At 47.6% G+C, this 15,493-nt stretch overlaps 1 protein-coding gene across 11 annotated transcripts in view; it reads left to right on the forward strand.

Annotated features, from left to right (window-relative positions):
* The window catches only part of LOC111594604, a 63,948-nt gene that overhangs the window by 42,857 nt on the left and 5,598 nt on the right, over positions 1–15,493 (forward strand). For 2 of the 11 annotated variants that reach the window (XM_030224883.1, XM_030224884.1), the window contains exons 2-8: positions 987–1,292; positions 1,593–3,903; positions 5,670–6,819; positions 13,127–13,443; positions 13,862–13,999; positions 14,155–14,448; positions 14,513–14,743. In XM_030224883.1, the coding sequence (XP_030080743.1) occupies positions 1,261–1,292; positions 1,593–3,903; positions 5,670–6,819; positions 13,127–13,443; positions 13,862–13,999; positions 14,155–14,448; positions 14,513–14,743 (4,473 nt within the window). In that variant the 5' untranslated portion in view covers positions 987–1,260. Of the gene's footprint in view, positions 1–805; positions 1,293–1,592; positions 3,904–5,669; positions 6,820–8,690; positions 12,477–13,126; positions 13,444–13,861; positions 14,000–14,154; positions 14,449–14,512; positions 14,744–15,493 lie in introns of those variants that run through there. The other 9 variants (XM_023307976.2, XM_030224887.1, XM_030224886.1 and 6 more) reach the window with 6 other exon arrangements.

A 15,493-nucleotide genomic window follows, 5' to 3' on the forward strand; every position in this document is an offset into this window, starting at 1 on the left:
CTGCCAAGTTGATTTGCCCTTATCAAGCACCCTTAAACGCCGTGCTAAATTAACCACATTTGCTGCTTGCTGCCTGTCACTTAACTTAGTTCATATATCATCAAATTTGATGGAAATCAATATGCAAATTTCGAGCATAAATTCGGCATGCTTCGTAGTTGGTTGTAACTTAAAAGTTTTGTATATTATAAGTGCATTGAGAAGCATGTAGGAGAGCTCTAGTCAAGACTGCTCGACTAGGAGATGCCCAGAACCCAGCTAAGAGGTGACGAATGGATGGACAGACAGACAAATGCATTCATGGACAGAGGCACAGATTCGACTAGATCTCAGCTTGTTGGCTTGATCAAGAATATATATAATTTATGTGGTCTGCCACGCCTTCTTACCCTGTTAAATACAACATTTCCTGTTCCCATAATGTGTTCAGAGAATACAAAAATTAATATAAAATTATTCTTTTGATAATTGTTTTTCTTTTGACTATAGAAACAATGTCAAGTACCGTTTTAGAAAGATATTGCTTGGCATGCAAAAGCTGGTCTAGTACAATGAAATAGCCACAGTTTAGCTCAAATTCCAAGCAAAACAGCTTTAATTCTTGCAAATTAAACAAAATATTATTGAATTCTAAAAATACATAAATTGTGGAAAATTGAAATCTAAATAAGAAAAATTTTAAATGGAATTTGCAATAAATTAAATATTTAGTCTGTGCAAATTGAACAAGATTCTGAACAAATATTTTTATTTAGTTTAGCAAGCTGAAAAAAAAAAAACGAAAAAATAATAAAAATCTATTTTTCTGTGCTGCCAATTAAAATAAATATTCGAGTGCAGCAAACGCATTTTCAATTTGCAAACGCAATTTGTGGGGCATAAATCTGTGCGAGGCAACCCGCCGTCGCCTTGCCGCACACTCAAAATAGATGTTTTGCCAAACATTTTTTTTCAACTGAAACTGAGCGATATTTTCATGCTCCTAGCGCGCCACAAACCAAACATATCACAAAAAATAAAAACAAAGAAAGAAAGAAATAGGAGAATAAAATATCACAAAGAGACTTTTGCCACATTTCATTTGGAAAATGAGAACGAAAAACGTAATTGAGTTTTCGCATTCAATCAAATAATAATCAAACAAAGAGGAAAATAGCAAAAATAAAAAAAAAACGCGTACGATTGGAAAAGTGCGCGGAATCGAATTATTTATAAAGCCAATTAAATCATTAATTAATTAATCCGAACGAAAGCGAAATCATGTTTGGCTGCATTTACCAGCTGTGGGATTGGTAAGTGTGTTGCGAAAAAAGGCTAAGCTCGCACCACGGTGCACAGTGTCTGCGCTGCACTCAATCAATTACCATCAATTACGAGCTGAGCCGCCCGGGCCGCCTCGGATGGGGCGCGGATTTGGTTAAATTGGCGCAAGCCCCGTTGTGGCACAGAGCTTACGCCGTAGTCCACGCAATTGAATTAATCCCGCCGACCTTTGCTAATTGATGCAACGCCGTGTGGCAGCTGTAAACGTTATTTTCAATCTGTGTGCCACTCACTAACCCTCTCTCTCTTTGTCTCTTTGTGCGTTTCAGGTTGGAGGCGCCACCGCTCTTCACCGCCGGCACCATGGATGCAAAGAAGCTGCAACAGTTGCAGTTGCAGGCGGCAACGGCACAGCAACAGAAGAAGCTGCCGCTGGCCTATCAAACCAATCTGATTGACTATCGCACAGCGACACACTCGCCCGCCGGCTATCATCTGGCACCCCAATCGATCTACCAGCAATCCCCCACGGCCACCTCGTCCAGCGGCGGCGGCCCACTCTCGCCCATCGAGATGCAGCCGCAGGCCAAGCACGGCCTGCTCAAGCATCATGGCCATGGCGGCAACTCCAGCAGCTCGCACAGCTCACCCTATCATCAGTCGTATACGAGCAGCGGCGGCACCGGGGAGCAGCTCTACCAATCGCCCACGGAGCGCACATACCTAGCGGCCGCCGGTCGCCTGCAGGCGAGCAATGCGACGGCGGGCCATCATCCTATATCGGCGCTGCAGGCGCAGTACCAGCAGCTGCAGCAGGCCAAGATGCAGGCGCAGCTGGCCACGCAGAGCGAGGCGGCACAGCAGCAGCAGCGCACGTTTGCCATGCGCCAGGCCATGAATCCGCCCACGGGCCACTATCACATGAGTCAATCCTCTAGCATGGTGTCCAACATGACACTGCAACAACAGCAGCAGCAACAGCAACAGCAGCAGCAACAGCAGCAGCAACAGCAACAGCAACAACAGCAGCAGCAACAGCAGCGGGCGCCACCTTCTACGCTTAATCTAGCTAATCAATATCAAGCTGCCTCGGGTCCATTGAAGCTGCAGCAGCAAATGCCGAAACATTACCAGGAGCAGCTCTATGCCCAGCAGCAGCAGCAACTGCAATTGCAGCTGCATCAACAACAGCAGCTGCAACAACAACTGCAACAGCAGCAGCAGCAACGTCACAAGCCGGAACAGCAAACGCCTGGCAGCGAGCATGGACCCGTCTACATACAGCAGAATCATCCCGGTCATGTGGTTAATCAGGCCTGTCAGACGCAAATCTCGACTGTGGTCAAGCCCAAGCCCACGCCCAGCTCGGAGGAGTCCTCATCGGCCTCCACGCGCAGTCCCACCCATGCGCCGCTGGATCGCAAAAAAAGCATCGGCTCCATACAGGCGCTCAAATCTCCGATTACCAAGCGGCCACCCACCACGCCCGTCACCCTCTCCGGCTGGCTGCACAAACAGGGCTCCGATGGCCTCAAGGTGTGGCGCAAGCGCTGGTTCGTGCTGGCCGAGTACTGTCTCTACTACTACAAGGGGCCGGAGGAGGAGAAGTTGCTGGGCTCCGTGCTGCTGCCCTCGTATCGTGTGTCCGCCTGCCTGCCGGAGGACAAGATTTATCGCAAGTTCGCCTTTAAGTGCGAGCATCAGAATATGCGCACCTATTGGCTGGCAGCTGACAGCGCCGATGCCATGATGCAGTGGGTGCGCGCCTTGGCAGCGGCCAGTCTCATGCAGGCGCCGAGCAGCGGCGAGTCGGAGCCGAGCGTCAGCTCCTCGTTAAATCACAGCGGCGAGAACTCCGACTCGGGCATACACACGCTGCAATCGCAGCCGGGCAAGGGGCAGCTGACGCCCGCCTCGGACAATGCGGCCGCTGGCAATGGGGCTCAACCGCTCTATGCCAATGCGCCGCCGAAGCCGCGACGCATCAATGACGGCGGCTACTCCTCGCCATCGCCCGAGCACAATGAGCAGCAGCCGGTGCCGCCTACTCGTCGCAGCGGAGCCACAGGCGGCTCTGCCGGAGCCGGCAGCATGCTGTCGCCCACGCAGCAGCTGTACCAGCAAAGATCTCAGCAGCCGCAGCAGCATCATGCCATCTACGATACGCGCACTGGCCATGTGTCGACGGCGCTGCAGCTGCAGCAGGCACAGCAGCAATACTCGCTGGATCACCTGGAGGCGCAGTTCCAGCAGCAGCATCTGGACATGGAGGAGCAGATTGCACGACTGCAGCAGCAGCGCGCCGTCGCGGAGATCTACGGCGAACGAGATCTCTATATGGCCAAGCTGATGCAGCGCGGCGCCTACCCAAATCAGCAGCAGCTGCAGGCTGAGCGACGCACGCCGGATGCCTACGGACGCTCCAAGCAGCAGCGCTTGTTCGCAGCCGCTGCTGCCGCCGCGGACTACGAGGACATCTACAATATGTCGCAGCTCGCCGGCGCTGGCGGTGCGCTGTCCGCGCACGAGGCACTGCTGCAGGAGGCGGCCAGCTATAGGCGGCCTCTCAGCCCGCCCAGCTATGATGGCAGCAAGCATGTGCCGGCCATGCCACAGCGCTATACGCCCAACCACATGGAGGTAAGTCGCTCGAGTGCGGTGCTCAGTCGCTCGCCTCTGTCCAAGTTGAGGCCAATGCAGCACTTGCTGCAACTTTGGCCAATAAAAGCTGAAAAGTTAGCCAAATGTGGGCCAATTGCAGCAAGGCGAGCACAGGTTGGCCTACTTAAAGTTTACCTCAGCAACACTTGTGGCCCAGCCAAGAGCCCAATGAATGCATTAAACATCAACTTTTACGCTGAATGGCAAAAGGCCGAATTTTCCTTTCCTTTAGTTGCCCAAAGAGTTCTGCTATGACGCCTTTTCAGCATTTTATCAGAGCCAAGAACTTGAAATTTAAGGAGGCTCTAAGCATAAGCGAGGATGGCCCGGCAAATCTGATGTGAGAAGAGCCATTCGCCTTTAGGTTCAAGGCAACTGCCCAGGACTCAGAGTCACTGGTTCCATAATCAAAGAGATATTTTCGCACTACGAGCTAATTACGCGCAGCTCTTCAGCTTGGCACTATATGCGATCCCCAAACACATATTTGGGCTCTTCTTAACATATGGTTAAAAACTTGGCTCTAGATTGACTTCAGAGTTCCCCTGGCTGCCATCAAAGTTAACTTGCTGCTTGCTAAATGGAAAAAGTTTTTGACTTGCAAAAACAAAATGATTGATAGAAAGCGCCAAAAATGTGACGCACACACACACACACACACACACACATTTGATCGATTGCATAAGCGAAAGAAATTAAGTGGAGCTGTGTAAAGGTTAAGGCAAGTTAGGTGAGCTCTGAGAGGGTTTGGCTGGATACTGAGAGCTCACTTGAAAGCAGATATAACTTAAGATAGTTTTCAGATATATTATATTTGCCAGATGCATGCAACATCAGTGTTGCAACCTCGTTTGTTGCCGCACTTTAACTTTCCTTCATATCAAAAATAAATTTAGGTTTGTCAGAAAAACTTTTAACGAAAGTAAAACTTAAATTTATAAATGAAAAGTTTGTAAGTTTGTTCTCTGTTTTATGTTGACTTTGAGAGCGAATTAAAAATGAAAATTTAATTTATAATTTAACAAGCTGTAACCAACAAACGCAGCCAAGGCGTCTTATAAAACACTTTTGAGAGAAAATAACGGATTTAGTCAATTTCATGAATATAAAGCATAATAAATATTTATAAATGTAGACTCAGTCAGGTATATATACAGGGATTATAAGAGCTTGTTTCGCTAGCGTCTATGCGATTCTGTCTATGCGCATCTGCTCGAAGCTTAAGAGAGCTGAAGCTGGTAGCTGCGAAAGGCAGCTTAAGTTTATATACAAAATATTCTCAAACAGCTTTAACGCAGCTCTAAAGCAGATGAAGGTAGGACCATGGCAGAAACATCTGAAACTTTCAGTTTTTAGTTGCCAAAGAGTTGCTGCTGGCGCGGCCACTAATTAGAGTTTAGTGTGTCAGTGGGTTGCTAAATTGCAGACATTTTATGCTGCACTCGCTAACTGCCACAGCTGCCACTGTGCAACTTTATGCGCTGCTCGCCCTTTTAGTCGGCAGCAGACACTGCAGCTGCTTTGTGGGTCAGCCAGGAAATAAGTCGCGTGCATGATTTATGCGCCTGGGCCCTTTAGCAGCTGGTGTGGCTGCCGCCTTCTAGGCCAGGCCAATTTGCCAATTTAGGGCAGCATTTTAAAATGCAAAACTCACTTAATGCGTGTGTGTGTGTGTGCTGTGTGTGTGTGTGCTGTGTGTGTTTAAGCACAATTTAAACTAACTACTCTTTGCTTTATGCCCACAGCCCACGGCCGCCGATCAGCTAATCAATAACTTGGACTTGCGTGCTCGCACCGCTGCGGCCATCGTGCGTCCGCACTCTGCTGACTTTTTGGAGTATGAGGCGCGTGCCGAGGCGGCTGCCGCTGCTGCCGCCGCTGCTGTGGCACAGAGCAAGCATGAGGCAGGACGCGCTCCACGGCCCAAATCAAGCTTGGACATAAATCGCACACCCGACAGTTTCTACTACTCGGAGGCCAGCTACGCGGAGAAGATGCGCAAGAGCGCGCTCTACTTGCAGAGCGGCGGCGGTGCTGCCGCTCAGCCACAGCAGGCGGGCAGCTATCGCACCGCAAGCGGCATCGCTGGCGAGTTCGGCAACGGGCTGCACACCATTGGCTATGAGAATCCCTATGAGCGCGCCTACAAGCGCCAGGAGCTGCTGGCCGAGGCGCAGGCACAGGGTGGCGCCGCATGTAGCATGCCACGCATGAGTCGCTCGGCCAGTCAGGGCGCGGGCGGTGGTGCTGCAGCGCGTTCCGTATCTTCGCACGCACAGCAGCAGCAGCAGCTGGCACAGGCGCAGGCGGATGAGGAGTTGCCGCCACTTAACGTGCATCCGGGCTCGATATTCCCACCCTCGATGTCCACGCAAGAGATAATCAGCAAGAACGAACAGTTCCTGCGCTCGGCCAGTGCTCGACTGCCCAAGCGCAACGGCGGCCTGGACGATGACTATTCCACGGCCAACAATTCGTTGGCCACTTCGCCCACAGCGGGTGCAGCGCCATCCCCACAGAATCCGCTGGATGGCGAACGCAAGCGCGAGGAGTCCATGAAACGTCTGCTCGAATGGAAGCAGCGCATGCTGCAATCGCCGCTAACCCGCAAGGGCGTGCAGCAGGGCGGCAGCAATATGTCCGCCATGTCCAAGCTGGGCAGCAATCCGAACATATTGCTCGCCTCGACGGCGGTGGCTAGCGGTGCGCGCTATGCTCCGCTTGCCGGCAAAACGGGGCTGATGGCCACGGGCGCTGGTGCCACTGCAACCACGAACGCTGTCGCTGCAACGGCAGCTGGCACCAGCTCCGCGGGCATTCAGCGCTCCAGATCGGAAACGCATGCGAACATGGGACCAGGCGGCGTCTACAACAGCTACTCCTCGGACGATGAGGGTGAGTACTTGACTTTGTTTTCCATTTCTCTATAGATGCACAATGCTCCAACCCCGCCCCTAAAACCCCCCATTTTTGCTTTGCTTTAAGTCTTTTTGTACTATCGTCGCCTATTTGGCTAACTACATATCTCTACTGTTACTCTATCTCTGTCTAGTGTTGCGCTCGCTCTATCTCGCTATCTCTCTGTCTATCTCTCTCTCTCTCTTTCTGTCTCTCTCGCTCTTTAGCTGTTTGTCTATCTCACGTTGCAGTTTTGCCTTTGTTCTGCTGTAGTTTCTACTTTTACTTTTGTTAGCTCTTTGGCTTTGCTCTCCTGTTGCAATTGAAGCGCCCTTCAGCTATTTTGTACACTCAAAAAAATAGTAGACACAGTTTGAAAATTATCAAAATTTCAACATGATAAAAGCTAAATAAAAGTTTTTGCAATTTGTTTTAGACCATTTTAAGTTAATGAAAGTTTGTTTTGAATATTTGTTTTAAATAATAAAAAATACATTTTGGGCAAAATATAAAAAAAAATAATTTTAAAAATTAATATATAGGAATTTAACACAACATTAATTTTTATAATTCAAAAAAAAAAAAATAATAATAAAATTATTTCAAATTTATAATATATATTAAAATGCAAAATTTAATTTATAAAAATTATATATTAAATATATTTCCATAAAACTCAATATTAATTTTGCAGTCACAAATTAATTTTAAATTAATATTTTTTCGTAAACTTTGCTCTTCATTTTATTTATCAAAAAGTTTACAAAACTTGAGTTTTCATATGAAAATTACAATTACAATTACACGCCCTTTTCTTTGAGTGTACTTTTTAGCTGACTCTGGCTCATTCTGGTTGAGCGTATAATTTTGTTTTGTATTTCAACTCCTCTGGCCCCCTTTATTGCCTGTAGCGATGTAAATATCTGTGATTAAGCTGGCAACTGCTTTGCAGAGTAGTTTTTGAGCTTGAACTTTAATAATTATGCCTTAAAATCACTTTGAGCCAAGTAGCTGCTGCTTCGTATCGCTAGCTATAAGTAACACTTTGCGCAAACTATTAACGATTTATTGCTAAACCATTTGCATGCCTATTTTTAAATTTTTTTGATGCCAAACTAAACAAACAAGCTGCATGTAGTATATATATATTTAAGTTTTGTTTTTGTCTGCTGCATTTTGAATGTTTTAATTAGTTTGCATTATGCATTGCCAACAAAGACAAAATGCAATTATATAAGAAATTCCAATGTACAAACAATCGAATGAAACAAAAACCTTCCTGCCGTGCGCACACACACACACACACAGACACACACATAAATACATAATGTGAGTGCTCAAATGCTCAAATAATAATTTATTCATTGTCAATTAAGTTAAACCAATGTTGAATAAATCGGTTGTCTGAGCTCACATGTTGTCTACGGCCCAGCCTAAAAGTAGGCAACAATTTTGTTCTGGGCCAAGTAAAAAAATTCAGTTTGGCTTTTTGTTTAAACTTTTACTTTATTTACTCGAAATAAAATACAAATTAAGTAAGTCTTAGCTGAGAGGCTCTTGAATTTCTTTGAGTAGTTTGGTTCTTAAAAATGTTTTCATCAATCATGGAAATTGGGTGCTTGGTGTTTCGTCTACTAAAAGCCGCTGTAAATTTCGCACTAAAACCCAACTCAAAACTCAAAACATGGGCTCAAAACTTAAACACAAAAAAAAAAATTATTAAAAAAATTTATTTTATATAACTTTCTTTTCCATTTTTCTGTGTATACGTTTTTTTTTTTTGGTTACTGAAAATTTTTTGTAAATGTTGTAAATGTTTGAACAAAAAAAAGAAATAGAAAATGAAAAAGAAAACGCACAAAGCGCAGCTGGGCCTGGGCTGGATGATAACATAAGTGTGACGGCAGGAAGGTCAACAACAACAGCAACAACAACAACAACTAGCACACAAAACACAACAACAACAACAACAACAGCAATGACAACAATAACAATAGCAGAGACAACAACTACAGAAACAGCAACAGCAACAGCAACAACTACACTATCAAATGTTAGTCTTAGCACAGATTTAAGCAACTCAACAACAACAACAACAACAGCAACATCAAAGGATACAGCAAACAATCAAACTTTTCAGCTAAAGCCCATACTCAAGGTGCACGAGGCCAGCCGCACGCCCATCATTCAGGTGCAGCCCAGCTTGGGGCAGCAGCTGCCACTTAGGCCCAAGCTTAAGCTGCAACTGCAGCCAGCTGAGGCCGAGCAGCCGGTGCCCATTCTGCCAAAAAAGACGGCGCCCAAATCACCGCAGAATGTTAACTATGTGCCCGTCTACAGCAACAAGCTGGTCAGCAGCAACTACGAGAACGTGGAGTATGCCAAGGCGGTCATCACTGATGCCGAGGAGACGCCCATGCTGATGCAACTGAAGCTGTACAAAGAGCAGCAAGAGCAACAGCAACAGCAGCAGCAACAGTCCGAAGAGGATTTAACGCCCACAGCTGAGGCAAAGCCTGGACTGGGAGAGGCAACAGCCGTGGAAGCTGATGAGCTGAAGCAGCAGCAGCAGCGGCTGATGGAGCAGGCGGATGATGAGGACGATGAGAGCACTGCATGTGAAGAGTACACAGATGATGACATAGACGAGGCACTGGCACAAGACGATGATGACGACGATGATGATGCTGATGATGATGATGATGCTGCTGCTGCTATTGATGGGGCGCCGCCTGTCAGCGCGGATGCCAATTTGCCGAGTGACAAGGAGCTGCAGCAGCTGTATGTAAATGAGCCGATTACCCCCACGGCCACGGATCAGCAGTTAGATGAGAGCCATTATTTGCCCATGACGCCCAAGAAGGTGGAGTTGGGCCAGCCGGGCACACTCAGTCTGGTGGCGACGCACGAGAGCTACAACGAGGAGGAAGAGGAGAACCATTATGTGGAGATGACCAAGGGCCTGCACGATGAGGACAACAGAAGCAACTATGAGATTATGTGCATATCCAGCAGCCTGACAAGCAGCAGCATTAAGCTAGCCCACAACGAGCCCGTCTACATGGAACTGGCCGGCGTCAAAGCCACAGCCACAGCCACAGCCACAGCAGCCGTAGCAGCTGCAGCCGCAGCAACAGCTGCTGCGGAGGAGGCGCACTGCTCCTCCGGTCGCTCCACGCTGAAGAAGAGCAAAAAGAGCGGCACGGAAACATTGAAGAAGAAGACCAAGAAACGCCAGGGCAAAGATATGCCAGACATACTGAAGCCTGCCAAGAGCACGCTAGCCAGTGACAGCTCGGATGCGGATGACGAGAGCAGCAAACAGCAGCTGGAGGCCAAGCGTTTGCGTTCCCGCACGCGTTTCAGCCTCTCGGATACCTTCAGGCCTGCCTCGTATTATCTGGGCGCCTCCACGCCACTCAACAACTATGCGGAGAGCTCGGACAGCGAGATTTTGCCGCCGCCGCCCATACCCGACTCCCCGCCGCCCATGGAGGAACTGAAAACGGAGGAGATCTTCTCCTCGGAGCACTATGACACGGTGAGGCGACGCGACAGCAAAGTGCATCTGTCCTATGAGCAGCTACCCAAGATGCATGCCAGCAACACCTCGTTGAATCTGCCTAAAACTGAGCCCAGCACCACGCTGAAGAGCAGTCGCCTCTCCCTGCCAGATCACTTCGCCAAGGTGCGTGGTACGCCCGAGCAGCAGCAGCGCCGAGCGACGGCCAGGGCAGCTGGGGCGAGCAGCTCCGGTCTAATGCTGCTGCAGCAGCAGCACGCGCGCACCTTGTCCGACTCGAACTACAGCTGTCAGACGGACAAGAGCTCATCGCGCACGTCCTCCGATCTGGAGCTATTCCGCAAGCTGCAGCAGCGACCGCCCAGCAACAATTCGCTGCCCAGCGAGAGCGAATCCGTTGAGTTTCGTCAACGCTCCGACTCTGAGCTGGAGCGCCAGCGCTCTCGACGCCCGCTCTCCCAGGAGTCGATCAGCGAAATAGAATCGATGAGCGAACACTTTGAGGAGACGCTGAGCAGCCATGAGCTGGACACGTATTTGAGTCATTTGCAGAGCAGCGATCTGCTGCCCTACCAAGCACATGCCACGCCCACGCCACGACATTTGCTAAATGATGCGAGTGCCGCCGCAGGCGCTGACATCCTCACCAATCTGATCAAGCCACCGAAGACGTTTCGCAATGCGGAAGGCGATGAGCAGAACTTCTATGGCAACATACACTTTCTCTCCTCCACGGACTCCATACAGCAGCTGGGCAACTTGAGCGTCGAAGGCGCCGTCGGCCTGACGCCCATGCACAGTCGAAACAATAGCAATATATCCACGCAATCGGCGCCATATTACTACTCAGAGCTGCCCGCACCGCCGCAGCTGAATAACCAGCGCGATATCCATGCCCATGGCCTGAACATAGCTCACATACACAATCCCATCGACAGGCTGCAGTTCAATGTGGATGCACTGGTGAACAAGGATCAGGCCATCGACAGCAAGAATCTGTATAGTGTGAAGGCGAACGTCGAGAAGCTGAGCTATAGCTGCAATAAGAATCTGATCAAGTTGAATAACATGCAGCTCGATCAGCTGGAGCAAGTGCCTGCGCCACACATGGAGCTGGGCAGCGGCGAGGGGAGTGAGGGCCATTCATTAAACCCAATTCATTCATATTTTACAACTACTAAAAACACAAATCTCGCTCGTAAACTGACTGGTGGTAGCCACGTGGAAGAGGAGGAGGGTCTGGTTACGGGTGCAGCTGAGCTTGAGCTGGACAAGAGAGCGGCGGCAGCGGCATTAACAGCAGCTACAGTGAACACCACGAATAACGCCAATCAACTCTCAGTTTTAGGTGGCGAGCTGCTCTGGGAGGAGGATGCCTTGTGGCGCGAGAGTCTGCGTCGCGTGTCGCAGCGTCATGCGCGCTCCTTGGACGATCTGGATCGCATAGCTGTGGCTGCGCCCACTTTGCCCATACCGACGCCAGCGCCCATGACCATGCCCAGCAGCCAGGCTACCAAAACGAAGCTCACTCGTGAGGTGACCTACGTGAACGATTGCCACAAGCCACCGCCGCGCCTGCCGCAGGCAGCATCGCCTCCGTCCTCGCCCTCGCCGCCGCCACACGGCGATGAGCACGATGTCTATGTGCAGCTGCTGGCGAATAGCTCGGCCTTGAGCCAGGTCAGTGATACGGATGTGTACGAGGTGCTGCGCGCAGAAACGGGCTCCAATCTGTCGCACAAGTCGCATGAGCTGGATCGCGAGACCATCCGGCAGTGGGATGCCATGTCGAGTGGCCTGATGAAAAGCAATAACAATGCCGATGCCACGGCCACGCCCACGCCCAGAACGCCCGCATCCACTGGCCCAATGCTGCCGCTGACGAGCAACGTGCGTTCCATCATACAGCAGCTGAATGGGAACAATGATGTCAATGGCAATGGCACTGGCAGTGGCAATGCCATTGTGAATGCGGCGCAAAGGAACAATTAAGGCATTACGCATACGCAGCGTTAGCCGCATAGAAATATGTGACAATTGTTAAATTTTACAAATATTTGCACAGTTCTTGAGGTTAATTCGTTGTAACAAGCATAAGCTGTATATAGAAAAAAATGAATGTGTGTGTGAGAGAGAGAGAGAGAGGATGGAGTATGCTGAAGAGCGAGATGTAGAGTGTAAAAGCCGCAAGACGCCTGTATTTCATTTGAAATTGTTTGTTGCTTGTTTTTGTTTTCACTTTCGTTTATTGTTATTTGTTATTGTTGTTGTCATTATTGTTGTGTTGTTTTGTTACATTAACAAAATGGTAAGCAATTTTCCTTATATACATATATATATATATACATATATACATATCAAAACATGACTTGTTCCTACACTTATGTAATTATTAATGCGCTTGTAAATATTCATGTTCATATTCACACTCATTTCATATCCAACACACACACACGCACTCACTCACTCACACGCTGTACAGTCGACTTTTAGATTCGAGCAAAAAAACTGTAGCATACTTTTTCGGGCAGATATAAATTTTTCACTCTACGCAAGAAAACAGCTTGTTGAGCAGCTCCTTAGACGCTTTCACTTCGTAGTGCCCGTTTCTGACAGCTTTAATACCCTACCAACAATGTATTTAGTTGACAAAGTAAAAAGTGCCGCTGTTTAACTCTGCTGCAATGCTTTCTTCTTATTATTTCGCGCACGCATAATAATTACATGTCCTGCCATGCCCATAAAGTAACCCCAGCACTAAATCTCCATTTCACTTTGCAGCCTCGATTTCGGTGCGTAATGTAAACAATTTGCCCAAAGGTAATCTAACTGTCAAGCCGGAACCAACGGATGCACTGCATCTGCAACAGCAACAACACGAATCTGCATTTGCCCACTATGATCCCTACTATGGCAACGCGGCGGAAACCAAATATGCCAAGGCCACAGTCCTGACAGATCGTGGTCTGTACGGGCGTTCAGCGGCCATGGCCACATCGACGCCACAGCAACAACAACAGCTGCAGTTTGGCATGCGTCGTGCTGGCAGTCGAGCTGAAATTGATATGCTGGAGCGTGAGACGAGCTCACAGATAAGGGTAAGTGGGGAATAAATATTGGTTTGTTCTGCTTTTTTTCTACCCAGGCTGAAGTTGGCACAGCATAAATGCAAACAGCGTTCATATGTGTAGCTGTGCGTGTGCCTTTCAAAAAATCTCTGATTGACAGCTCAAGGCAGGCCCCAAGCATTTATCACAGAGTTAAAAACTTTGCAGAAAAATTTATTTTTATTTGATGTTTTTTCAACTTATTTAATTCGGAATGTGCGAGATAAAACTGATTGGCTGAGGGCATCTTTCCTTCAGCTGCTTGATGGGAAATGAGAGCTTGAAGCTATATGAGAATAAGCTTTAATTTACTTCGATCAGCTTAAGAGGAGAGATGAACTAGGCAACGCGACTCTGCTAGAGTCAAATTTATATATTGATTGATTGATTGATTTAACAAATACTACAGAACCTGGATGTATCGGCTGGCGATTTACTGAGTCGCACACACGAGGAGCTGGTGCTGCTGCTTATACAATTGCGAAGGCAGAGCAGTCAAACGGCGCGAGCCATCGAGCAATGCTGCAGCGATATTCACAATGTACAGGTGGTTAAACAATTGTGAACTCCATTAAATTGAATGGGTGCTGGTTGTTGACTAAACTGGTGTTGGTTGCTGTGACTAAAACTCTAACTATAAATGCTAACTGAAAGGCGGCGTCAATTCTAGTTTTACTAATGGCCAATTGGAATTCTTCACAGAATCGACTGCGCGGCGCCGAGGGACTGACGCGTGCAGAGAGCATACAGCGTTTGGATTACTTGAAGCAACATTTGCTGGACTTGGAGCGGCAGTATGAGAAGAGCAAGCCGCTGGTCAATCTGGTGGATAATATGGTCAAGCTGGGCTCGTTGTATCGCAACGATGCCAATGGCCGTGCTCAGCCGGCGACAATGGATCGAGTGGAGTTCAATCAGCGCATGCAGGAGCGTCAAATGCTGCAGGAGGAGCAGAAGCAATGGGATCGACTCAGTCCTAATCAGGCGGAGCTACAGGTAATGCTTAATCCCATGATACCAGATCAATTAAATATCATATTTGTGCTTCTCTCTGCTTTAGGCCAAGGTGCGTGAGCTCTATCAGCTGGATCAGCTGTTGCAGGAGGAGTCGGGCATATTGCAAAGCCTGCAGCGTGACAAGGAGGACTTGGAGCGTGCTTTGGGCGGACTGCGGGCGCGCATACATGACAACAATGCCACGCCCATGGCTCTGGAGGCGGCCAAGAAGCAGCAGCATATACTGGAGCGCGAGCTATCGCGGGTGCATCAACTGCTCGCCGAGAACTCTAAGGTAGCCCAGGTGCCTAGTAGAAGTTTTTTGCATTTTATGTGTCAGCTATATATATATATATATATATATATATTATGTGTATGTGTGGTCTTCGTCTGCTTCAGCTTCGCATGTCGCTTATGTAACTAATGAGATTTCATAAAACCAAAAAAACATATAAATATATTTAACTAACTGCTTTGTTGCGATTTGCATTGCTAAGTCGTTTGCGAGTTCTGCAACTGAACTTAAGTAAGTTAAGCCAATGAAATAATTATTGCAATTTGAAATTGATTGAGGTTTAGCGTACAGATTTTATAAATATTTGACAACTTCAGAAAACTTGAGACTTACCTAGATCTAGATTTGTTTTCGGCTTATAAAAACTGCCTTCATATAAAAAATTTGAATTTTTTAATCAAAGAAAAAGAACAGTTATTTTATTTTTATTCACTTAGTAAAATAGTAATCGAAATGAGACTGTTTTTAGCTCATCAGTAAGCTAGCAAAAGCTAGGAAAATATTTAATAAAAAGTTTTTCAAGGCAAAGCAATTTTTCGCAAATAAAAATGTAGTTCAAAGTTTAATTAAAGCTTAAGAAAATAACTGAATAAATTCTATTCAGAAACTGTTTTCATTATAAAAAACAAGATTCAAGCCGTATCTCATATGCGCAGCTAGTTTATAGTGAGTTCAACTTCAGGCATAGCTCAAAATGCAAAAAACTTCTACGTTTCGCCTATCAATTGTAACTGCTGCATGTGCCATAAA

Source organism: Drosophila hydei, unplaced genomic scaffold (assembly GCF_003285905.1).
Source record: "Drosophila hydei strain 15085-1641.00,03,60 unplaced genomic scaffold, DhydRS2 tig00008119-arrow-pilon, whole genome shotgun sequence".
Classification (NCBI taxonomy): Eukaryota; Metazoa; Arthropoda; class Insecta; order Diptera; family Drosophilidae; genus Drosophila; species Drosophila hydei.